Source organism: Phoca vitulina, unplaced genomic scaffold (genome assembly GCF_004348235.1).
Source record: "Phoca vitulina isolate PV1807 unplaced genomic scaffold, GSC_HSeal_1.0 scaffold8, whole genome shotgun sequence".
NCBI lineage: Eukaryota > Metazoa > Chordata > Mammalia > Carnivora > Phocidae > Phoca > Phoca vitulina.
In genome coordinates this window covers 50,926,761-50,952,748 of record NW_022589711.1, presented here as the reverse complement: position 1 = coordinate 50,952,748, position 25,988 = coordinate 50,926,761, and the positions used below count along the sequence as shown (strand labels likewise).

Sequence of the window (25,988 nt, the reverse complement as noted above, 5' to 3'; positions counted from 1 at the left end):
AAGAAAGAAAGAAAGAAAGAAAGAAAGAAAGAAAGAAAGAAAGAAAGAAAGAAAGAAAGAAAGAAAGAAAGAAAGAAAGAAAATGTGCTCCAGGAAGTGAGGGTCTGAGGGTGCAGGCAGTGAAAAGGAAAGATAAGATTAATGCTGATGGCAATTAGGCATTCTTGTTTCTGAATTTCTTTAAGCAACTTTATATGCAAATCTGAATTTCCATCAACTGGTGATGTAACTGAGCACAAAGAGATACAGTGAGACTGTGATACTGTTATGGAGCAATGCTTATAACCTCATTTTGCCCACTGGAATTAACTAGGAAGCTTTAAAAAATACTAATGTCTGGGTTCCACCCCCAAGAGATTCTGATTTCATTTGTCTGGTTTGCAATTTAAATATTCTTAAATTTTCCTCAGATAGTTCTAATGTGTGGCCAAAGTTGAGAAACTGTGTTCTTCTTTTTATAGCTACTCTGATAATTGTGTCCTTGAGAAATTCAAGTAAATTTTTCTACACCTTAGTTTCCCCATGCATAAATTGAGGCAATTGAGCAGATTATCTCTAATTTCCACCGCAGCTCTTCTGAGTACGTTCTATACCCATGAATAGTATAGTCCGTATAATCATTAGATAAATTCTAGAACTGGGAAGAGCATATAGCTGAAACATAGTAAGTGTTCGACACATTATTTAGTAAATAAGTAAATGAATGCTTTGTACAACCACATGACAACTAGAAATAGAGGTTAAATCCCTAAGCTTCAAGACCTGGGTTACAGTAAATGAATCTTAACACTGTTCGATAAATATATGTGTGTGCACATCCTTGTGCACATCCTTGTGCACACACACACACACACAGACATTCAGAGTTACCCGGTAAGAGTGTTAAATACTGTATGTTTTATTTTACAGAATGGATTTATTTCAGCAAGACTGGTTGCAAAATAACTTTAAAAAAATAAATCCTATTTTCCAATTGATTTTCAATATATAAAATTGGAGTGCACTGCTGCTGGGAGCGATTCTTCCTTTACAAGCTTCAAGTTGGAGTAAGGAAAGAGTGTGTGAAGGCAGTCATGGACCACGTTGGGACCTCACGCTTCCTGCCTCACACCTGCCTTTCCTGTTCAGTCCCTGTAATTCTGCAAGCTGAGCTGGACTGTACTCACAGCTACTGTCTGTTGAGGACTTGGGGGCTTTTCACACATTCTCTTTAGTCTTTTTCATCATCCTCTGGCAGGACAAGTATTATTTTCACCTTCACTTCATCCTTCATCCCTGAAGTTCATTTTGATTAAGTCAAGATCACACCTATTAAGAAGCAGGGGTTGAATTTGAACTCAAACCCATCTGGCTCCAAAGTCCAGTCTCTCAAAGGATATAATGTTCAAGACAGTCTCAGAAGAAGGTCTGAAAAATCCCATCGCTGCCAGGATTCAAGCTGTAGAAAGTGAGGGTTGCCTCCTTTATTAATTACATAGGTTCAAAAATCTGAGTTAGAACATTTTTAAAGGGCAAGCTGTGGGAGAATGTGAGGCCCCTGCTCCATTAGGGAGCCTAAATCCAGAGGATGTGAAAGCTCAGACTGAGACTGAGAAGCTTATAAAACATAATAGACCAGAACATCAGCAGATGAAGGCAGCAATAACGGGGAATAAAGAGGTTGCTGGTAAATTTTACCTCAGGCCAGAAAATAGAAAGTTCCATTATCTCCTGATAATTTCTTGAGGCCAATCCTCACAGAGTGAGAAGAATGATCCCCTATCATAGACCTTTCAAATATCTTTAACATTCCCCTAGCAGGAATCATCTCTGCCTGGAGTTTCTCTGCCTCCCTCATCCCCTTCAGAGGCTCTAGATTCCAGTAAGATGTGAAGTAAAATATTTGCATGGGGTGGAGTTTATTTGCCCATTTCCCAGAACTTCAGACCAGGAAATAGTAATTAGGACGTCAGGGGTATGAGGTGGGGTGATTTTCATCTTTCTGCTCAGAAGCTTGCCCCTCCCCAGGCTTCCTGCTGCTCATTTCTTGTTGGAACACGTTGTGAGAGCATCCTGTTTAACAGGTTAAGCACTGGGTTTTCCTTTTGCCTGTGATCCCACAATGATCCTTAGAGTCTCCTCTTAGCCTGCATTTGTAAACCTGACAGAGCTCTTTTGCTGCAGGTCTCCAAGCTCTCCCTGAATGGCCTAAATGGTTGTCATGTTGGTACTGTTGCTCTCCTCACCGTCACCGTCAATATTGTCATGGCTGAGCCTGTGGAACCTCCTCCAATGTCAATGGAAGTTTCTGTCCTTTATGAATGTAGTTCAGCACAGTTCACCAATCACCTTAATGTCCACCTTCTCATCTCAGGTTTACAATGGCCTGAGAAATAGGCACAGAAGGAGTTATTGCTCTCATTTTATAAATGAGAAGCTCAAGGCTCAGAGAGGCAGCAATTAGCCAAACTCTCTAAGCCATATGTGGTAAATGAGGATATCAAGCCTGGTGCCAGAGCTTTCCATTTCAAGACTTCTGCCCCTTCTTTATATTTTGTTTATTTGAACATTTCTTCATCTTGTTGTCCATTTATTTGTTTGATGCAATTAAAGAAGGTGGAGGTCAATAATAATCTCAGGTCCATAAAATTGATTTGGGATGCCTGCTTTTCCAGGTGAATAACCACCTGACAGATTATGCAATCTGCTAGTTGAAGGTGTTTGACCTCTTTTGTTTTTGTTTGTTTGGGCAGTTAAGACAATTGGGTGATAACAATTGACAATAGAGAAACTCAGCAACTGACTTTTATTATTTTTAAAAATTGACCTTGAGCTCATTAGCTGTCTACACACACATAAATTTAAGAGAAAACAGTCTGTCTTATAAAATATGTCTTTAATATGAATGTTAGCTAGTCATAATCTAAGTAGTATTAATTTAATATGGAGAAGAGGGAGTAACCCAAATACATTTGAATGAGAGAATTCAAAATAAGGTCATTTTGCAGACATAAGCAAAGCCCCTGGGATGTTTCTGGGTGATTATCTTTCAGTAAGAGAAACCCTGTTTCATAGGTTATCATACAGGGCCTGATGGTACTAAGAGCTAATGTGTACTGAGAATCTACTATGTACCTGGCACCATATTGATCTTTGTATTCCTTAACTTATTGAATGTCATCAATGAACATTAGAGGTAGGCATTATCATCATTATTTTATACATGAAGAAACAGGCTCAGCAGAGTTTAGTAACAGATCCAAGGCTGTACAGTTTAAAAGGATGAAGCTGAGATTTGAACTCAGCTCTGTCTATCTCCAAAGTACATGTTCTTTATAAGGTTCTATGTATACTGTAGAGGATTGGCATGGTGGAGGATCTAAACTTACATTCTGTGGGAGAAAAATTACATTTCTCTAGAATCTGCAGTTACCATGATTTACTTACCTTTAGGTCTGGCTTTCTGATGGCTCTATTTATGATGTACTCCTCATCTGTAATGAGAGTGTGGTCAGGAGTGACACCAAACTCTCTGTTTAATGATGACAGGTAGATCCACATTACCTTTTTCCATGAGTAAGTTTGGAATTCATCCTGAGGAAATAGACACCAAAACCCCCATGAAGTTAAGAGAAGTCATCAGGCTAAAATCCAACTTAGGAAACATCATTTTAATATAATCCTGTAAGTTTATGGAGTTAATAAACATTCTACACAAAATTACATGCCCTTGAACACTAGTAGATATAAAGCCTTGAAGGAAAAAGCCTGTCATCATTTATTGAGGAATCTGGATGTGAATATGAGTCAATGGCACATATAACAAAATTCAAGGCAGGGAGGTAGATTCTCAGAAAAGAGCTAGTTTTCCTTATTACTCTCCAAGCCATGAGGCCACAGCCAGATGCAAAATTTCACAGGAAAAAAAAGGCAAACAAGCAAGCACTCCAAAGGGTTTCTTCTGGTCTCTGAGGATGGGGAAGGCAGATCAATCAAACCATCCCAGGGTTTCCAGGCTTAATTCAATTCTACCTCTTCCAGGACAGCCCCTGTAACACTATCTTGTGGGGGCGGGGGGGGGGGGGGGGGGGGGGGGGGGGGTGAGAATATCACTATCCTCACTCCTAAAGATCCCAACCTCCCCCACTTTTTTTTTATTATTATGTTCAGTTAGTCAACATATAGTACATCATTAGTTTTTGATGTAGTGTTCAATGATTCATTAGTTGCATATAACACCCAGTGTTCATCACATCACTTGCCCTCCTTAATACTATCACCTGGTTACACCATCCCCCCACCCCCATCCTTTCTATAACCCTCAGTTTGTTTCCCAGAGTCCAGAGTCTCTCAGTTGTTTGTCTCCCTCTCTGATTTCTTCCCATTCAGTTTTCCCTCCCTTTTCCTGTGGTCCTCCATGCTATTCCTTATGTTCCACATATGAGTGAAACCGTATGATAATTGTCTTGCCCTGCTTGACTTATTTCACTTAGCATAATCCTCTCCAGTTCCATCCTAATCACTTTCTTCTTTGTATTCTCTTAGTTCATCTAGACCATCTGGAAGGTAGGAACCGTGTTCTATTGTCCCTTATATCCCTATCCATGTGGAGAACTGTGACCTGCCCGGTGAGAGTGAATGAATGGATGTTTGTCCATGACTGAATGCATGGTTTGAAGGTGCCCAGAGGTAACTGTCAAGAGTTTAGCACAGGTAGGATTGAAGGAGGTACCTTCCTGCATGAGCCTAACTGAAGCCTCTTCCTTTGAAGTTCACTGCTGACTTCATCACAGAATAAAACTAGAGTGAGCAGCACTGGATTGAGTAACAGGCACCACAATGGTACCTCAGAGACAGACATGGTAATAACTGTGGTTATTATCTGAATGGGTTAATGCTATGCATAAAATCCACTAGGATGACTGGGACACTTCAGGAGCTAGGAAGGATGGCAAGGGAAGTCCAGTCTGGGAAACAATTTGATGCCTAAAGAATGTAGGTCAGAGCTGGGAATTATCTCCACCAAACCCACATTTGCTGGGAAGAATGTCCCAGCTGATGCTGCAAAAGGTCAGAGAGGAGAAGATACACTCGTTGTTGGAGCTAATCTCTTACATTGAGTCTCCTCAAGAGAAGCCCACTTCCATGGCTTTGCTCCTTCGGCATCCTTAGCCTGGAATACATGTCCTTCTTTACTCTCTTTAAGCCTTCATATGGCTAGCCTAACCATCCTTTAGGGCCCAGCTCAAAGTTCACATCATGGGAAACTCTCTAATTTCTCTTTCCCCTAAACTATCAGGGTACTTGAACCTTTACCTGTCACCTTATCACTCCTCTTGGACTGTGGGTAGGGACTGCATCTGATGGGTATCTGTGCTCAGCCAGGCCTAACACAGCTTCTGAGAGACAGACAGAGGCCAAACCAGAGAGAGACAGAGAGGTAGGGTGGAGGGGAAAGAGGGAAAAGCAAAGCAAAGGGTGTGGGGATTGAAGGGGGGACAAGGAAGGGAGAGAAGGAAAGGGAAGGAGAAGGGAGGAAACAGAAGAACAGAAGGGGGAAAACAGTAGAAATTTGAAAGTTAATGAATTAATTCTAAAAACCAGTAAACTTGGCTATTACTCTCATTTAAAAAAAGAAAAAAAATATATATATATATATAACTAAATCAAATTAAACCAGATTTGCATGGAGTTACCTTCAGAGCCTAAAAATGACTGAAGACGGCTAAATTTCTAAAGACTGAGCCACTGAGCTGGTGGACATGTTCTAGGTATTGCTGGATACGTAACAACTCCATAAGACACCACTTGACGTTGACATATTTGAGCACTATATGGCTTTGCCTTTGACCACCTCAGGTGGGTCAAAGGGTGTGTTGTTGTGAGGGGGTTTTGTTTGAATATCTAATAATAAGAAGAAATAGTTAACATTGATTTAGCACTTCTGTTCCATATACTCCATCAGGGAGGCTCAAACCAGGCCAGTCTGGTATGGGTAGAAAGGCCAGAACTGAGACCTGAAGCCAGGTCTTCCCACTCCAAATCTTGGCTCCTTCCTCTTTGTTTCAAACAAGTTGTCCATGGTTTTTGGCTCATGTATGAAAATTACCATGAAATCTGCACCATGTAACAAATAGCCTCCAGTTTCTCACAATCTCTTCTCTCTTGACAGCAGAGAATCCAATTCCTAAAACTAAGCTGTCACCCTTTGGCCCTGTGTGACAGCAAACAGACCTCTAGGTTATAATGCCTAAAAAGGGAATGGTGAAGTGGAACACTGGAACTCCCAAGCTTTCCCAGGCCAGCGTTAATCCAATGCACTAACTGCATGCCTTAAGTCTAGGTAAGTAGGAGACCAAAATTCATCTATATGCCTCCATCTTATTACATAAACTGTGTCATAATGAAATCAAAGGTGTTTGGATATATTTGCCTTTAAGTTTATTTCTTACCATCCCTCTTACCCCCAAACCCTATAACCCATAATTCTATATAATGGAAAGTATAAATCTTTTTTTTTTTTTTGAAAGAGAGAGAGCATGGGTGTGGAGGGGGGGGTGGAGTGGGGAGAATAGAAAAGGGAGCCTGACTCCGGGCTCAGTCTCACCACCCTGAAATCATGACCTGAGCCAAAATCAAGTGTCAACTGTCCAACGCTTAACCTACTGAGCCACCTGGGCCACCGATATAATGCAAACTATAATTCTACAGGTAAGTAAAGATACCATATGAGACAACCATTTTTCTTAGAGTGGGTAATAATACTGATTTTCCTCTTGCGTACTGCCATGTTAAACCCTCTGTAAAATCATTCATTGAGAAATTTATCCAACTTTTTAAGAAAAAAAAAAAGCAGGCAAAGAAATGGAGGGAAAAGTGTGTCAGTGTGAGGTGGGCACTCCAGATAGCACCATCAGCTTCTCCCAGTTTTTGGTTTGGTGTTGTCCAACATGGAAAAAGCACAGGCCCCTTCCTGAGCAGGTCTCAGCTCTGAACCATCTTGAAAATCATTGCAACTCTCTGAGCCTACTTTGCATCCAGCAAGTGGGGATGAGAATACCACATTTCATGGATGCTTGAAGCATTAAATGCAATAATACATAATGCACCTGGTCCAAGGTCTGACCTGTAGCTGAGTGCAACAGATGCTCGTTGGCCTATGGCTCTGTGCCTTATTTTTTACAGTATGTTGTTCCTGAGATCTTTCTGTAAGTAGGAACTCCCTTTGAGGAAATGTGAGAGTCTCTGAGAGTCTCTCGATTTATTTTTCCTTTCCGAAAAAGAAGCAGTTTTACCTGGAAATGGCTATTTCACTTCACTGTTTCCCAGCTCTCTCAAGCAGTTAATGATCCGTAAGAGACTTAAGTGCACCAGAGAAGCTACCACTTTAAATAACTGCTTTGTAATGCAAATAATCCACACTGTTTGCTTGGCAAATCTAGACATTTAACACCTCAAGTCTCACTGAGCAGGCTTTACCTTCTTTTTATCAAGAGAATTAACCAGCTCAGTCTCTGAATTCTAAGAGTAGAATTTAAAATAATCCAAGAGTGCATTTCAAAGAACTGAAATGTACACAGGGGAACTTTGTTTGACCTGGACAGAAAAGGGTGGAGTGAACCTGGGCATTTTTTATTTCCTGTGGCCTTGCAATTTCTGAACTTTGAAATGCCAGGCTAACTTTTATATTGGCACATAGTGAGTGGCCTTGCTTATCTTCTTACAACTTTTTGTAATGCCTGTCTTATCTGTGGGAATTTTAGAGTACTGTAATGGTCACTTTAAGTTCATGCCGATGCTGTGACTGACCTCCTTGTGTAGGAGTTTGCTACACAAAATATACTTCTGAGCTTGCCTTAAGAAGAAAAGTAACCCAGGGTGCCTGGATGGCTCAGTCAGTTAAGCATCTGCCTTTGGCTCAGGTCATGATCCCAGGGTCCTGGGATGGAGCCCCACATTGGGCTCCCTGCTCAGCGGGAAGCCTGCTTCTCCTTCTGCCTCTTCTCTTGCTCGTGCTCTCTCTCTCTCAAATAAATAAATAAAATCTTTTAAAAAAATTAAAAATTAAAAAATTTTAAAAAGAAGAAGAAAAGTAACCCATTGCAAAGGTCCAAAGAGATATCAGAATGTCAGTACTTTTCACTTGAACATGGATACATCGCAATGCTAAAAGCATAAACTCTAGCTAAAATGAAGTACTTAGAGGATTATGGATAAAGTAATAATAACTTACATTTTTCAGGTTCTTTCTAAAACACTATGCTGCCTTTACAGACCCATGACTTTGGCAAAATACTACTCTTTCTATATTTAATTATCACTTTTTTTTCTTTCCTTTCCTCCTTGGTCATACCCATTGATACTCTTAATAGCTTGACCTCATATTCCCAAAGTTGCTTAGCTGGAAAAAGTTGATATTGGCTAGAATATAGGATTTAGTTATAAAATAGAGAAAGAAAGTTCTGTGCATTGAAGAAATCTCACACTAATTATTGTCTCAGTACTCTTGGGACATGTTGACCAAAAAAGGGGGAAGGGGTGCTATGGGGAGTAAACAAAGCAGGGAAGTTATATGACAAAGCAAAGGCTATATCTATGTTTGTATGAAAAAAAAAAAAAGGTAATCCTGAACAATTCAGCATATACGTTTGGAGAGATTAAGTATTTTGTTTGTTTTCATGATCATTTTCTGAGGGAAGAATGGGTAGTAAGTTATCTGACTCATTGTCTGAAATATCTGGAGATGCAGTGCATAGTAAGAAGTAACAAATAAAAGTCAAAATTGGTTTTACAAAGTGTGTAGTAACCAAGGCCCGTGGAATGACTACATGCCAGGCACGGATTTCATCAAAGCACATTACATGTACCATCTCACTTATTTCTCATGAAAATGTGGCAGGTACTATTGTTAGCCCCACTTAACACAAGAAGAGGAAGTGGAGGCCAAGTAAGGGGGCTGGTAAGTAACTTGCCTGTTATGAATTGATTCCATATGTTGAAGCCCTACCCCCCAGTGTGAGTGCATTTGGAGGTAGGGCCTTCAGGAAATAATTAAGATTAAGTGAGAGCATAAGAGTGAGGTCCTAATCCGGTAGGACTGGTGCCCTTATAAGAAGAGGAAGAACTAGACCTCTCCCTGTACCACATGAGAACACCGAGAGAAGGTAGCTGCCCATTTGCAAGCCAGGAAGAAAGGTCTCACCAGAAACTAATCCTGTCAACACCTTGATCTTGAACTTTCTGTTTTTTAAAGCACCCAGTCTGTGGTATGCTATTATGGCAGCCTAAGCTAATACATTGCTCAAAGTAGGTCAAAAGCAACACTGGGAATGAAACCCAGGCAGTCAGGCTTCAGACTCTACTCTTCCACCATTTTACATTATTGCCTCTGTGGAGCCTGCTCACTGACCAAGGGATAATAAGATCTCGAGTTCCAACTCCAGTTCAGCTCTCAATAGAAGTTTTTCTTTCACTGCTTACAGTTATGGGACCCTGAACTCTTCTTTATACTTCTCTATGGGTCCATCTGTAAAACAGGGAAAAAATAATCTCTACCAGAAAAGAACAAATGAGGCAACATATATGCAAATACCCCACAAACTGTAAATCACAGTACAAATGGCCCTGTGTTAGTAAACACAACAGCATGGTACTGGCACAAAAATAAACACATAGATCAATGGAACAGAATAGAAAACTCAGAAATAAACCCACAATTATATGGTCAATTAATCTTCGACAAAGGAGGAAAGAATATACAATGAGAAAAAGACAGTCTCTTCGACAAATGGTGTTAAGAAAATGGACAGCTACATGCAAAAGAATGAAACTGGACCACTTTCTCACACCAAACACAAAAATAAATTCAAAATGGATCAATGGCCTAAATGTAAAACCTAAAACCATAAAAATCCTAGAAGAGGGACGCCTGGGTGGCTCAGTCGGCTAACCGTGTGCCTTCAGCTCTGGTCATGATCCCAGGGTCCTGGGATCGAGTCCTGCACCGGGCTCCTTGCTCAGCAAGGAGCCTGCTTCTCCCTCTGCCTGCTGCTCCCCCTGCTTGTGCTCTCTCTCTCTCTGACAAATAAATAAATTAAATCTTTTTAAAAAAATCCTAGAAGAGAGCACAGGCAGCAATTTCTCTGACATCAGCCATAGTAACATTTTTACTAGATATGTCTCCTGAGACAAGAGAAATAAAAACAAGCATAAACTATTAGGACTATATCAAAATAAAAAGCTTCTGCACAGTGAAGGAAACAATCAACAAAACTAAAAGGCAACCTAGTGAGTGGGAAAAGATATTTGCTAATGACATATCTGATAAAGGCTTAGTATCCAAAATATATAAAGAACTGGTACAACTCAACACCCAAAAAACAAATAATTCAATTAAAAAATGGGCAGAAGACATGAACAGACATTTCTCCCAAAAGGACATATACATGGCCAACAGACACATGAAAAGATGTTCAATATCACTCATCATCAGGGAAAGGCAGATCAAAACTACAATGAGATATCACCTCACACTGGTCAGAATGGCTAAAATAAAAAATACAAGAAACAAATGTTGGTGAGGATGTGGAAAAAAAGGAACCCTCACACACTGTTGGTGGGAATGCAAACTGGTGCGGCCACTGTGGAAAACAGTATGGAGGTTCCTTAAAAATATAAAAATAAAACTACTCTACAATCCAGTAATTGTACTACTGGGTATTGACCCAAAAAATACAAAAAACGCTAATTTGAAAGGATATATGCACTCTTATGTTTATTGCAGCATTATTTACAATAGCCAAATTATGGGAACAGCCCAAGTGTCCATCGATAGATGAATGGATAAAGAAGATGTGATACACACACACACACACACACACACACACACACACACTAGACTATTATTCAACCATAAAAAAGAATGAAATCTTGCCATTTGCAAGCCATGGATGGAGCCAGAGAGTATAAATCTAAGTGAAATAAGTCAGTCAAAGGAAGACAAACACCGTATGATTTCACTCATATGTGGAATTTAAGGAACAAAACAAACAAGCAAAGGGAGACAAAAGAGAGAGAGAAAGAGACAAACCAAGAAACAGACTTACCTGGAGACAACAAACTGATGGTTACTGGAGAGGAGGTGGGAGGGGGATGGGTAAAATAGGTTATGGGGATTAAAGTGTACACTAAAAAAATAAGTAAATAAATAAATAGCCCTAAGATAATGGCTTAAAAATGATTTGTCTTAACAGAATCATTTCTGATAGGAGAACACACAGAATCTCAGGGCTCTCTGACTGGAGGTCTAAGGAAAAACCACATTGAAATAGGGGGTGGGGGAATGTGAGTCAGAAGAGGAAATGTGTACCTAAAAGAAATATAATACTATCTTCTCTGACTTTCTCAACCATGACCTTTAACTTTAGCATCTTTGTAAGAAAGTGCTGGTAAATGAGAGACTATGGACTCTGAGAAACAAATTGAGGGTTCTAGAGGGGAGGGGGTGGGGGGGATGGGTTAGCCTGGTGATGGGTATGAAAGAGGGCATGTACTGAATGGAGCACTGGGTGTTATATGCAAACAATGAATCATGGAACACTACATCAAAAACTAATGATGTAATGTATGGTGATTAACATAACATAATAAAATAAAAAATAAATTTAAAAAAAGAAAGTGCTGGTAAAAACCATAAGACCATTTATTACAGATTAAATTCAATTTATTTAATTGAATAAAATAAATATCGAACACCTGCTGTGGCCACGTACTAGATGATGTGGAGAGTGAAAAGTAGGTCATAGTTACCGTTTTCAAAAAGCCTATAACCTAATAAAAGAAAAAACTATAAAAAAACTATAAACTATTTTAAAAAAACTATAAATTGTAGCATAGTGGAAAAAACTCTGGATTTAGAGGGTCAGAAGGCAGGTGCAAGTCTACACTATTCCCTTTTCCTGGGTTATTTCCCATGTGCCCCTCCCCACCAGCCACCATCACCTTTTGACTCATCATCCTTTGGAGCTTGGAAAGGCTTTCTTGACTTGGTCAAAACCCTATCTTATAATCCTACCATAACCATGAACCTTTCCTAAGCAGCACTTATAACAACTGGATGTTTACAGTTATTTGTGTAGTGATCTAATGAACTTCATGAGGTCAAGAACCTTGATTTGACTAATTGTTATGCCCCACTCCCTGCTCATGAGCTACCACTGTGGCTGGCATACAACCTGTGCTCATCAAATTTACGAAGGAGGGAAAGAGGGAGAGAGGGGTAGGGAGGGGGAAAGCCTGGGTGATATTTACTAGGTTTACCAGACTGCAAAAGTGTTATCTGTATCCTCATCTGTAAAATAGAGACAGATGATAATGCCCACTTTCCAGGAATGTTATGGGAATTATTTGAAATAGTCAATGAGATGCTGTTTTATAAAATGTGAAATGAATAACATTTTAATACAAGGCAGATTGCAAAAAGCATTATAGCAGTCAGAGATGAAAGAGAATGAAGGAAAGGTAATTAATTCCCCCCAGAATTGAGGCAGAGAATGGATCAGCAATGGAGAAGGAGGTAGATGGCTAAGGGATGAGTAGGTTTTCATAAATAGAGGTAGAACACCTACTTTCTATATTCACTCTATAGAAAATGTGTGTGTGAGTGTGTGCATGTATGAGTTGAGTCCTCACCAGAATGTCACTCTACTGGACAGGGATTTCTATCTGTTTTGGTCATGGCCATCATATTCCCAGTACCTATAACAATGTCTGGTACATGACTGGTGCTCAGGAGGTATTTAGTGAATGAATAAATAACTGAATGAATGAAGAGGATAGAGAAGAGCAGAAGAAATGTTACGAGTAAAAGCATAGACAAAAAGTATCTGGCTCCCTTAGGAAATGGTGTTGATGTGAGGCAACTGGACTTGGAAAGACCAGGCTAAGAGAAAGAGGGAGAGATGAGTCAGGGATCCAGAATATGTGAATACAAACACTGGTGGCTGAAGAGCATCCTGGGGAGCTGGGGGACTTTGGATGCCATTTGCATGGCTGATTTGCAGAATTTCTGAGTTTCCTAACTAAAGCCCCTAGCACTGACATCTTTAGGTAAAACAGAAGGGAAATGCTCCCCATTAAAACACTGAAATGAAACACCCTGACTCAGCCTAGTAACCACTCATCACATTCTCCTCTGCACATCATGGATCTTTGACAACATGTGACATATGACAGGGAAGGAAAAAAATGCATCTGTAATTATAATAAAGATGAAAACTATGGAAATCATCAGGAGCATCTTAATTCAAAACACCAATGAATGTAAATCATATTATTTGCATAGAAATGTGGCAACCCTACAGTTATCAGTTAAAATCCAGAAGTAGATGAATAATGAATAAAATGCCACTTTTAAAATTATAAAATAAAAGTGTAATTACTCTTATATTTTGGAAAAATCTCCCTGTTAGAGGGGCTTAATAAGAAATGGGGAACTGAAAATAAACTGAGTGCTAACGACTTTTTAGTCAGTTACATCATGGCCTCCCCTTTTTTTTAATGTTAAGAAACGACTACCTAATCAGTATCTGTGATAATGATCTGTAATCTTACCAGTGTGAGATTGATGATAAATACCAAGTACTGATTTTTTTAATAACATGAAAAATAGACATATAACACATTTTCAGGTAGGAGTCTTTTTAGCTCTCTTTAATGGGAAGTCTTTATAGCCCAGCTGTCATAATATAATTCAAATAAAAAAATTTTAAGGTGTCATTTAATGCAAATAACCTAGCCACAGACTTAAACTATTGGGGCCCAAAGCACATTTTTATCTAAGGCTCAGATAGTAAGAATGTTTGATATAATTGAGTTCTTGTCTAATTACATAAAGACTAATTTAGAACCTCATTTATTTGGAAAGTCTCTGGCATAGCAAATCCATTTAAAATGACACATAAGAGGAGGTAATTAAAAATTAAAGTTGAAATCAAGATGAAAAAGGCAAGATTGAAGCTGGTTTAGACTGCTCTGATTAGTCGTGGAGGGCAGTGAAATGGGAGAAGGGCTTAAAAGGCTTTGAAAGAGACAAAGAAAGAGGAGGAGGATGGATCACAGCACCCTAAGACACCAGTGCTTTTTAAAATTTTTCCAATATGTATCCAGTTGCAAAGTTGACCACATGCAACCAGGAGAGGTGACCTTATTGAGCATGGATGAGTTTGGGGGATTCGCAGGCGCTAGACCTCTTTCCCATGTCCCCCATCCTGGGAGGGAATGCTCCTGGCTAAAAAGGGAAGGACACAACATCCAGACAAGCAGACCGTTATATGTGGTGCACCTAGTCTATAGCAGGATCTTTTGTACAGCAAGCTCGCGGAGCTGCTACAGCAATAATACGTTCACACTCAGTCACAATTAAAATGGTCTTTGATCACATATTTTACAGTTTGCAAAGGGCTTTTACATACATAACCTCACTTCATCCTCACACCAATGCAAGCAAGAACAAGTACATTTCCTAGGCCTATTTCCCAAGTGGAGATTTTGAGGTCCTGAAAGGTTAAGTAACACTCCTGAGTGAGTGTAACACATCTAGAGTGCTAGGACCTCTTGAATCCCGTATCCCAAACTGTACATTCATTCCCTGTTGGCTGACAATTTGTTTATTTCTCTTACTGGATGTTTCTTTCTCTTTTCTCCCTCTTCATTTTCCCTTTATACACTTCCCCCTCCAGTTCTCTCATTTTCCTCCCTTCCCTTGCCATTTTCTTGTTCATTTCCTCCTATTCCTATATGTGCCTTGACGCTGCCAGCAATCCCAGACAGTACAGCTTGGCCAGCCAGCCATTCTCAGATCCAAAGAGTCTGGTGGTACACTCTGAAAGGCAGAAAGCTTTTCTGTTCCTGAGGTTGTTTCTGCAGCAGCAAGAGCATTGCCCCCTGAGAACGATAATAGAACTTAGGAGGAAGTGCCTCCTGTATCATAGTTATAAGACTTGTTGCTAGGGCGCCTGGGTGGCTCAGTTGGTTAAGCGACTGCCTTCGGCTCAGGTCATGATCCTGGAGTCCCTGGATCGAGTCCCGCATCGGGCTCCCTGCTTCTCCCTCTGACCCTCCCCCATCTCATGTGCTCTCTCTCTCTGTCTCAAATAAATAAATAAATAAAATCTTTAAAAAAAAAAAAAAAAGACTTGTTGCTAACCTCCCCTCTTGCTGCATTAAATAGTGTGTTTATCTAGAGAGATTGCTATATATAGAAAGAAGCTAATAGCCCAGCAGAGGTTCATTTATCAATAGTTTGGTTGTCATTCTGGGTCATTTGGGCTGATGCGTTGTGAGAAACGCTCACTAAAAGTCAGCCAGAGATGGGTCATTCTGTGAGACTCTACTTTGACTCCCATCAATAGGAATAGCCACTTCAGCCTATCAGCCACCACATATTTATGGAATCCCCACCACATACAGGAACTAGGGATGCAGCAATTAGCAAATTAGAAAAATCCCTTCCCTTGTGGAGCTGACATTCCAGCAGAAACAGGAACGACATACGTTGCCTAAGTGTAATGAATGTTAGGAGGAAGTAATAGCTGAGCAAATTCAGGGAAACTCGCCTAACACCAGGACCTTGTATTAGCAGAGAGAGAAAATGAGCTCAGAACAAGACGGCTGCATTTTTTTTTTTTTTACCCTAGCATATCTGCAGGATGCAACACACTCCCTCAAAGATTGTGGCTCTTTCAAATCAACAGAAGACAGCATCCTCTTCAGAGGGGTGCTCCCCATCTCCTCCCCACCACTCCCCATCCCTTCCTGCAAAGTTGCTCCAAAGGGACTAGGATAGGTATGATACATCGGGACATAGGAGAAGCATCCATGTGAATTTTTTATCTTGTTGCCTGACTTAACTACTTCACATTACCCCTGACTTTTAGCTATTCAGATGGTTATTCAGGCTCTAATATTCATAAGACTCACAAGTTTAAAAGGAATACCCTGTGAAGTAGGTCTTCTTAATGAAATCCCATCATACACAAATTATTGGGTTCTTGGTAAATAAATGCAAGGCTGTGATGGAATTTTCCATGTGCACATCTCCCACAGCCATCCTGTAATGAGCTGTCCAGGAGAAAGGGCCAGCAGGTACAAAGCCAGATGCACACTTACTGTTGTCCTCAGCAACACGACGTCTGCCTCTTGCAAGGAACATGGGACACAATTTGCCCACACATGCCAAGCGGGTCTCCAGTAAAACACCAAGGGGAGAATCCCAAATGAGAAGATGGATCCAGCAAGACAGAGGGTTTTCCGGCAGCCTTGAGTCCGGTAGCCAAATATCTCCTGGGGAAGAACCAAAATGACCCCAAATATTGGTTAAGCACAGTAAATAGCAAATGAACCAGTTGGGATTTTGGTGATAAAACTGGGGGCGGAGAGTAAAGAAGTCGAGGAGAGATTGAGAAAGTGGAGAAGAATCCCTAACAAAATACCACAGGATCCCAGGCCTCCAGGAAGTCACAATCAAACTGGGAAACTCAGTTTCTATAATTCGAGCACCTGGCTATCCTGTGCCAAACACTGTGTTAGGTGACACGTTATCTTAAGTCTCTTGAGCATTCCTTGAATAGGATAATATTACCCTCATTCATAAATGATAAGGCTGAGCTCAGAAAGCCTGAATGGAAAGACCTGGCCAAGGCCACAGAGCTAGGAAGTTCTGCTTCCAAGATTCAAACCCAGGTTTGATCCACAGCCTTCACAGACATGACCATGAGATATGTGACGGGAGGAACAGATGACAGCAACAACCAATGATTCCCCTGGCTGGGACCAGCAGCCACATGGGCAGGACAGAACCAGGCCCTGAGCGTGGAGTCTGGATGTGATGAAAGTGTTTGACCCACAAGAGGACGAACAACTCACTGCGAACCTGCCGTCGGGGGTTTGGGCTGGAGTTGTGCATTCCCACCCTCTACCTTTGTTCAGTTGCAAAAAGAATTTTACACCATGGGGGAAAACCCATAGAAACTATTTGGGTTATTGAACCCTTGCTATGAGCTGGGAGGGGATTTGAGACCCTGGATGATACAAATATGAGCAAGATAAGAGTCTTCTAATATATTTATAATCCGGACAACCTTCTTCCTTCCAAGTATAGCCTGAGACAGAATGGAAAACCAGCCCTTAAGTTTATGGCCTCAGTTCCACAGTTACATCACACAAAGTCAAAAGTATACGTTCTACTGATTCTCATAGCCAAAACTGAGAAGTCGAGTATCTTGGTAAAAAGCACATTCTCTGGACCAAGACACATTGGATTGAAAGCCTAACTCTGCCACTTCCTGGGTGTGACCCTAAGCAAGTTATTTAGCCTCTTTATTCTTCAGTTTCTCATCCATAAGATGGGGTGGTGATAGGACCCACTTCACAGGGTTATGGTAAAGATTAAATGAGTTACTATGTGTAAGTGCTCCGCATGCATTTGTTGCCGCTGCTGCTCATGCTGCTGGCACTGCTACTTCTACTATCATCTAGCCATTTTCTCGGAAGTAGACCTGAAATTCTACCCCTCAGTTTATTGGCATTTAGATCTAAGAATTCCTAGTGTCAATAGTTCTGCTCCTGCTAGGATTGCCTGTTAGGATAACAAGGGAGCTGGAACATGTAACTTTAAATCAGCCACCTTCTCTGTCTCATCTGATAAAGATTACATTATCAGAGGGGTTTCTGTGATCCTTGGCTAAAGGCTGTTTTCATGTGTAATTTTTGGGGGCCTTCCTCATATTAGCAGTGCATGCAGGTGCTGACTGTCTGCCTTAGGTATTGTCCACATTTGCCACGCCTTGGATAAAGTGTTCACATTAACTCAGAAACATAAGCTCTTGGCTGATTTTGCAAACTAGAATGTCTATCTTGCCATGAATCCTCTTTTGTTCCAAACTCTAGCTCTTGCTCTCCAGCTGCCAAGCCAGGAATGGTTCTGCCTACTCATCATTCCTGAAGCAATGTTTTGTTGACCCCACATTGAGCAGGATCCCAATCCTAAATCCCATACCTGTCCTGAGTCTACCCCCATCATCTTTTCCCATGTGCTTTTTAATGTTCCTACATTTTGGAACAGGTCAACTTCTACCTGACAACCTAGACATTATATCATATTTTCTTGAATGTTATATTTAAAAGTTTATTTATATTGTCCATCAATTGAGCCCCCCATGCAATATGCCTGAGTTACGCCAATTCTAGAAGCACAAATCTCCCTGTTACCATGCATTCTTTTATGGGCTATGCAATGAGAGCCCTCTATAGTTTCCAAATTGTCTTCATGTTCATTATCAAAATAATGTAAGCAGGAATTACTATCTTGAATTTCCAGCTAAGAAAACTGAAGTTTAAAGTTATTATATATAATAGATATGACTAGCAACTATTACTGGTAACAATGATAGCAGCTAACATTTATTGAGCACTTCAAAGCCCTTCACCAAGGACTTTTCATCTACTCTCCCATTTAGTTGAAAGAGATTAAATAAGTTTCTCAAAGCATAAGGCTCATCAGTAACTCAAAACTAGACCTCCGGGTCTAGACCTCTGCAGCACAGGGTGAATAATGTGAGCTGGTCATTTCCACTCTAAGGCTCTTCTTCATTCTGCCTTAGATTTCAGCTTAATTTAACAAACAATTTTTAAGTGTCCACCAAAGAGCAGACATGTGCTAGACACAGAGATGAAGGAGACAATGCCTCTAGCCTCAAGGAGCTCATTAGTTTAATGGAAAGGGAGACACACAAACAGATAAGAATAAACAAGGTTAGAGCAATAAAAGGATTATATAGAGGAATGACTATATAAATTGTCATCTGAATTGGGTGCTACTAATAAAAACACTGGTACAGCAGTAGACCAGAAGTGTCACAGGCAGGCCAGGTGAATATCCCCTAGTTACACCAGAGTGTTGCTTTCAAAGCTTGCCTGCTCTCAGTTCTGTGGACACTATATCAGTTAGTAGTTCATGACCAATAATCCATTACCAAACTTTTGGTAGAAAGGCTGGAATAATGTGGACAAGGAGTGTTCAATTACTGCTTATTGAAGGGAGTTGAATTGTACTGACTAGAAGTAAATTGCTTTGCAGGGACTATTAATAGATATTGGATTTAAAATTGCAAAAATTAGCATGGTGCTGTTTGTTATGACCCTGTAGCAGTTTACCTCCTATATTATGGAGTGCCTCCCACATCCCTGAAAATGCTTGAGGGAACCATCTTGCTACTCTGCACTCCACCTACCCTTACCTCCCACAAAAAGGAATCTATCGGCCAAAAAAAAAAAGAGAGAGAGAGAGAGAAAATGTCAAAAGAATATCACACTCATGGCAGTCTACATGCATTATGAAATAGCACACTGTCCCTTTCTTTATCTCCCCTGCTACCCACAGATTCTTCTGTTCCCTCTGTCCCTGGAGATCTAGGTCCTTTGCATTCCTAAGGGCTTAATCTTTGGCTGCCAGGTGTCCAGGTCTTCTCCTCTGCAGAGCCCCTACATTCAAGAAGTCAAACTTATGTGATCCAAAGCAGTGGTTTCAACTAGCTCAACCAACAGACCCCCTTAAGTCTGTAGACCCTATCGCCAGAAAAAAAATACACACAGATGCTTACAAATAGACTTCTCCATAGAGATTAGGGAGTTCCCACAGTCTAAGTAAGACCCTTCCCTAGAAGGTTCATAAGGCTGAACCAAGGCTGATCTTTCCAGAGTTTACACTCTGTACCTGAACTTAGGGCCTGACACTAGGTGAGCATTTAATGAGCGTAGAGGTATGAAGACAATGCTTCTGAAAATGCACATGAGAAGGTGATGAGAGCAGGACATTGGCTGACTCCAGGAAGCTTCAAGGGTAATGTCATCATCTGGGGGCTCACCAAATCCTGAAAGTGGCTCTCAGCCTTCTAGTCCCAGAGCCTGCTGGCAGAACTCTTCTCAGAGAGAAGATTCAAGCTCACCAGGTCCAAGAGACTGGTTGGAATGAGAGAGTGAGATGTATGTAACCATCACAAGACCAGATGAATACATGGGTAGGTATTAAGAGTTTGTTCTCTTCCCAACAGCACTGTCTCTGGGGGTGGCTGTCCTGCCAGTGGAGCTGTATGCAAGCATAGTACTTAAAATGGGCTCTGGACTCTTCTCTGACCATCTCCTACCCTGACTGACATGGCTTCTTTAAACATTGTAATTCGGGTGCCTGGGTGGCTCAGTCATTGGGCGTCTGCCTTCGGCTCAGGTCATGGTCCCAAGGTCCTGGGATCGAGCCCCACATTGGGCTCCCTGCTCCGTGGGAAGTCTGCTTCTCCCTCTCCCACTCCCCCTGCTTGTGTTCCCTCTCTCGTTGTGTCTCTCTCTGTCAAATAAATTTTAAAAATAAATATATAAATAAACATTGTAATTCATTCAATCAAATTACAGTCAAATCCCATTAGCCTGGAAGCCATTTATTCTCTTTAAGACAATTTTGCATTTCTTTACTGGCTCCATTAAATATTTGAAAGTTTAAGTGATTTGTTTTTTAAAAGTTTATCTCCTTTATGATAATCTTTTTTCCCTTATTTCCAAATTTTGGGTCTGAAGAGAATGTTTCACTGTACTAAATTGTACTAAATGAATGCAATTTATATCACTGTTTATCCCCACCACACACCCTACTCCAATTTCTACCTCAGTAGTTTCTTTTTTTTTTTTAATTTTATTATGTTATGTTAGTCACCATACAATACATCATTTGTTTTTGATGTAGTGATCCACGATCCATTGTTTTCGTATAACACCCAGTGCTCCATGCAGTACGTGCCCTCCTTAATACCCATCACCGGGCTAACCAATCCCCCCTCCCCCCTCCCCTCTAAAACCCTGTTTGTTTCTCAGGTCCATAGTCTCTCATGGTTCATCTCTCCCTCCAATTCCCCCCGCCCATTTTTCCCTTCCTTCTCTTAATGTCCTCCATGTTATTCCTTATGTTCCACAAATAAGTGAAACCATATGATAATTGACTTTCTCTGCTTGACTTATTTCACTTAGCATAATCTCCTCCAGTCCCATCCATGTTGATGTAAAAGTTGGGTATTCATCTTTTCTGATGGCTGAGTAATATTCCATTGTATATATGGACCACCTCAGTAGTTTCTTGCTTGACACTTTAATGCTGAAGGATGATTTCCCAAAGGTCCCCTAAGTTCATTTGACTTCAAGATCAAAGTGAGATATTCTCAACCTGAATGAACGAATATAGAAATCTTAAACTGGAGGCTCAAGAAGAATGGCCTGCAGACAGGTTTCTTGTTGGCCTGGTAAGCATTTCTTAAAACTTTATATTGGTCCCCCAGTTACTTTCACATAAACATTCCGATTTCCAGCTTTTCTTTAAGATAAATCAGAAATCATGACAGCTCTGTACCCATATTCTTGTACCAGAACAATCAGCTGGAAAGCACCAAATAACCCAGGAATTATCCCAACACCATCCGTTGAGAGAGAGGAGGAGGCCCTGCAGTATATTCATACAATGGGATCTTACACAGCACTTCAGACAAATCAGCTCCAGCCAAGACTCCACAATGTGGATGACTCTTAGTAACATACTAGTAAGTGATAAAAGTCAGTGCAGACAATTACATAAGCATAGAAACATTTTTACAAAGTTAAAAACAACAAAAATTTAAAATGTATTTTTGGGATAGACTTAAATAAAAGAAAGCTACATCAAAAGGAAAGCATTGATTGATGAAGGCAAGGGATTGATGAAGGCACAATATAGGACAATGGTTACCCCACTGAGGCAAGGCAGGACCACATTGTCAAATGTAGACTATTGTCAAGGTCCTAGCTTTTGCTGGGGGTGGTGGGGTCATCACTTTATTATAAAGAACTGATTAAAGAGCTAACTGAATTAATGCAATGCAGCATTGACAAGCAATGAGAGTGTCAGGAACCAAGGATTATGGACAATCTAATTGTGAGCACCTGAAGGAAAAAAGGAAGAAAGAATTGATCAGAGTAAGAGATGCCCCCCTTTAAATGAGTAGGTGGTCCCCTATCTCTCATGGTCCCTGCCATGCTTTCTCTTTCCCTCCACACTGAGGCCATATGTCAGATTCATTTCTCATCTCATACTGGGCCCACTCATCAGAGTTACAGCCTCATCCTGTAGGCCAGTGGTTCTCAACCAGGAGTGACTCTGCCACCAGGGGACATTTGGCAATAGCTGGAGATATTTCTGGTCACTCTCAACTAGGTGAGAGGTGATACTGACATAGCTTCTAGGTCAAGGCTAGGAATGCTATTAAATATCCCTCAACGCAGTTAAACATCTTATAGTGCAGAGGACAGCTACTCTTCAACCTCCACAACAAAAACTTCTCTGGCCCCAAACAAAGCTGAGATTGAGAGACCTGAGTGGGTAATGAGTTTCCCCCACCAAACCTAAGCAAGTCTTTAGGTCCTAGTGCCTAGGATGTCCTCCTTGGCATAGAGAATTTTGATACTGAAATCTATGGTAAAAAAGGATTCACACTTCACGACAAGTGCCCACTAAGATCAGTAGTGGGTGCAGCAGCTCATTTTGCAGATGAGGAAAACTGAAGTGTTAAGAGAGAAAGCAAATTGCCCTAGTGGTCTGCATCTGCCTCCCTCCCCAAACGAAGCTACTCTTGCACCACTTCATTCTGCCCTGGCCACGCCAACCACAGTCCCGGAGCCCTTCTCTGCCTCGGGGTCTTCCCACGGCTGGCTATCTCTCGTCTGTGGAAGCCTCCTTTAAGTCTGTTCTTCTCAGAGAGGTCTTAGCCAATCTCCTATATAAGTCCCTGATCTCACCCACCCTTTATAATACCTTTTTAGCATTTTCACAATTTGTACTTAGTATATTTTGCTTGCTGCTCTAACTCCCTCTTTTCCACCCCCCACAAGACTTTCTATCAGTTCAGGATCCTTTCAAGTTTGTTTCCTCCAATATGTTTACCTAGCCCCTGGCACATTATCTGCATGTAGTAGGCACTCAGCAAATATGTGCTGAATGGATGACTAAATCAGTGAGTGACTGTACTAAGGGAAAGAGGGAAGGGAGGAAGGAAGGAAGGAGGGAAGGAAGGAAGGAAAGAGGGAAGGAGGAAGGAAGGAAGGAAGGAAGGAAGGAAGGAAGGAAGGAAGGAAGGAAGGAAGGAAGATTGGTCTGGAAGGTAATGAACACTTCCTCTTCTTGTTCTTAGCCCTAGTTTAACTGTATCCATTTCTTGGATTCTCTAAAAATTAAATCATTCCAAGGTATGGAGAAAAGGAAACAAACAACCTCAAAATACTGCTCTGCTTTGGTCATTAGGAAATGTATTTGCATTACACTCAAGTTAATCTTTAGTGCTGGGTTTCTTAAACAAGCGCTTTCATTTTTCTTTTTCTTCCTCCTTATTGTTTGTCTCTGGGAGCTAAAAAGATGCTAAAGGTTAAGACTGAGTCTCACAAACTCCTTACCTTCAACAGAAGCAAAACAGGGGCCTGGACTGCAAGGAGCAAACTGATTTAGACCTCTGCTGCCCAGGCTGCTGCTCTGGACCAAAAGGTGTGTTCACAATTACCTGTGAGTAAACTATACTAATTTCCCAGTCTTGGAAATTCCTCTACAAAAAAACAAAATTATTTTAGAAATGGATAAAGAAAATATCACCACTCCAACTAAAAAGTGACTTTCGAAATAAAGAAATACGTCACTACTTAACAGCTGAGTACCATTTTCCATTAACAATGTTGAATTCCATTAACTCATGGCAAGCTTGTGCCTTGAGGGGATCCTTAGGAGCCTAGTGACCTGTCCACCATTCACTATCCCATGACAAATAGTTGGAATGTCACTTAATTTCACTCCCAGCTCTGGATTCTCACTTCTCTCTCATTCCTAGCTTTGGAATGTCATTTCTCTGGCCATTGACTCCTGGTTCTCTTGCTAAAGCCTTACTTCACACAATTACTATGGGAAACAGTGGAATGACACCTGTGTCAGGTGTCAGGCCCCAGAACTAAGGAATTCATCATAAAAATGTTTAGGTGCTACCTCCAAGCATAAAGTCTTCAGGCATCTTTCCTTAAGTTCGACTCAAATTGCCCACTGTGTCTAAGGCCATGGGTAAAGTAGGTCTGCTAGAGGTAAGTTTCCCACCCTCCAGGGGCTTAGAAGGGAGATAATGAATTAAATAAATTAGTAATTAAATTAAAATATGATTCTGGGCAGAAAATATTAAGTGTCATCTGAAGAACATTGGGAGAAAAATGCTATTAGGTTCAAAGAGATGAGGATGTCCAACTGAGATGATAATTAGGAAGCGCTTTCCGGGAGCATTGTTCCTCGAGGTGGACTTGGAGAGGATTGGAATTTCAACAGTCAGGAAAGGAAGGTAGAAGAGTCACTCCAATCAGAGGAACTAGCCCCGAGCAAAGGTGTGGAGTCTGAAAATATGGAGGTGTATTTCAGGACAAAATGCCAGTTTAAGGTAGAAAGTCAGTGTACTGTGGTGTTAGAATTAACCCAGTCATGTCAGGCCAGTTAATGCACTTTTGGGAGGGACTTTGGGATTCAGGGATGTGTATTCTACTGCAGCTGGCCAGTGGCCAAAAGTTGCTGAATCCTTAAAATCTACACCTCCATCTTTCCCCCTCCACACCCGGCAAGTGGACCTCTCGTGGCTTCCCTAAAACTGGTGTCCTCAGGCAAAGTCAGGGGAAGAGGCTGCTGCCTACAGCCTTTCTAGCTGGGCAGAATCTGATTATGAGAACAGGAAGAAGAGACGTGTATGGGACTTTAGTGTCCTTTGACTTAGCGGCGTTTCTTCTCTGCTCAGGATGCTGCCAGCCTGGGCTATGGAAACTCCTCTTTGTCACACCAATTGGCTGGCTGAAACACAAACTGTCCCACCTGTCAGTGGCAGACAGGTTGGTAATACCCTGCCTAATTGTCCATCTAGCTTAGCTGAAGCTCATGAAAAATCAGTTCATGTAAAAAACTTCTAGTATGTCCTTATCACCCTAAATATTTATTTTCTTCCACATTCTGATTTAATCCTCACAACTCTATAAGGAAGTTATTTTCAGCCATGGGCAAGAAATAAGGAAGGTGGGGTTCAAAGAAGTTAAAGAATGTACCCTTAGTCACCCTGCTGGTAGATAACAGAGCCAGGTCCTTCTTACTTAAAACTGTTTCCTTCCCAACCCCAGTCTGCCTCTCCCGAAGGCATTCCATCCTTAGCTCTCTGACATCCTCATTTGACAAGTGTCATGGGGGACATGGCTTGAACTCTTGCTAATTGCTAATGTTTGAGCTAGTGGAGGTGCTGCCCAGACAAGTTCTAGATTCCCCTTAAACAAGTTTTCACAAGCTCAAACTGCAGAGGGAGAAGAAATAGGCAAGAGGGACTCCACCCAGCAACCAGACAGTGGTTTCTGCCAGCAACATCCTAATCTTCTGGTCTGGTGATCTTGGGCAAGAGACATTTCCTAGGTTCTCGTGTGGTGCTGAAATTAAAACTTCTCTTCTAATGATGTCTGAGTGACGTAAGACAAAGCACAGACAGGTCAGTATGTGGGACTCCTGACTTGTCTGAGCAGCCTACTCACTGAACAGGATAAAGAAGATCCAAGACTGGGCAGGGCAGGGGAAAAGGCCACATTTAAAGGCCAAACACTTGGGTTCAAGACTGGCATTCATTTTGCCACTTACTAATTTTATCATCCGGAAGTCATTACCCCATCTAAAAGTTAAGAACACTAATGTTCACAAAACTGTTATGACAATGAAATGGAATAACAGTGGTAGAAGCATTATTCGAATAGAGGCTGTTGTTATTATGAGGGCAATTAGACTTAAGGTTAATTATTAAACCCTGAGGTATGCCCTGACGTGTCTGGCCCCTCCTTAACATTAAGATCTCAGCTTCCTTGACCACAGGGTCTCAGGAAGCCACCCAATCACTCTT

The 25,988-nt window shown here is 41.1% G+C and overlaps 1 protein-coding gene across 3 annotated transcripts in view; it reads right to left on the bottom strand.

The window, feature by feature from the left end:
- Positions 1-25,988, bottom strand: part of ATP13A4 (ATPase 13A4) — a 125,562-nt gene that overhangs the window by 79,464 nt on the left and 20,110 nt on the right. For 2 of the 3 annotated variants that reach the window (XM_032406897.1, XM_032406898.1), the window contains exons 2-3: positions 16,147-16,320; positions 3,427-3,573 (exon numbers count right to left, since the gene is read on the bottom strand). In XM_032406897.1, the coding sequence (XP_032262788.1) occupies positions 3,427-3,573; positions 16,147-16,320 (321 nt within the window). The remainder of the gene's footprint in view (positions 1-3,426; positions 3,574-16,146; positions 16,321-25,988) is intronic. The other variant, XM_032406899.1, reaches the window with a different exon arrangement.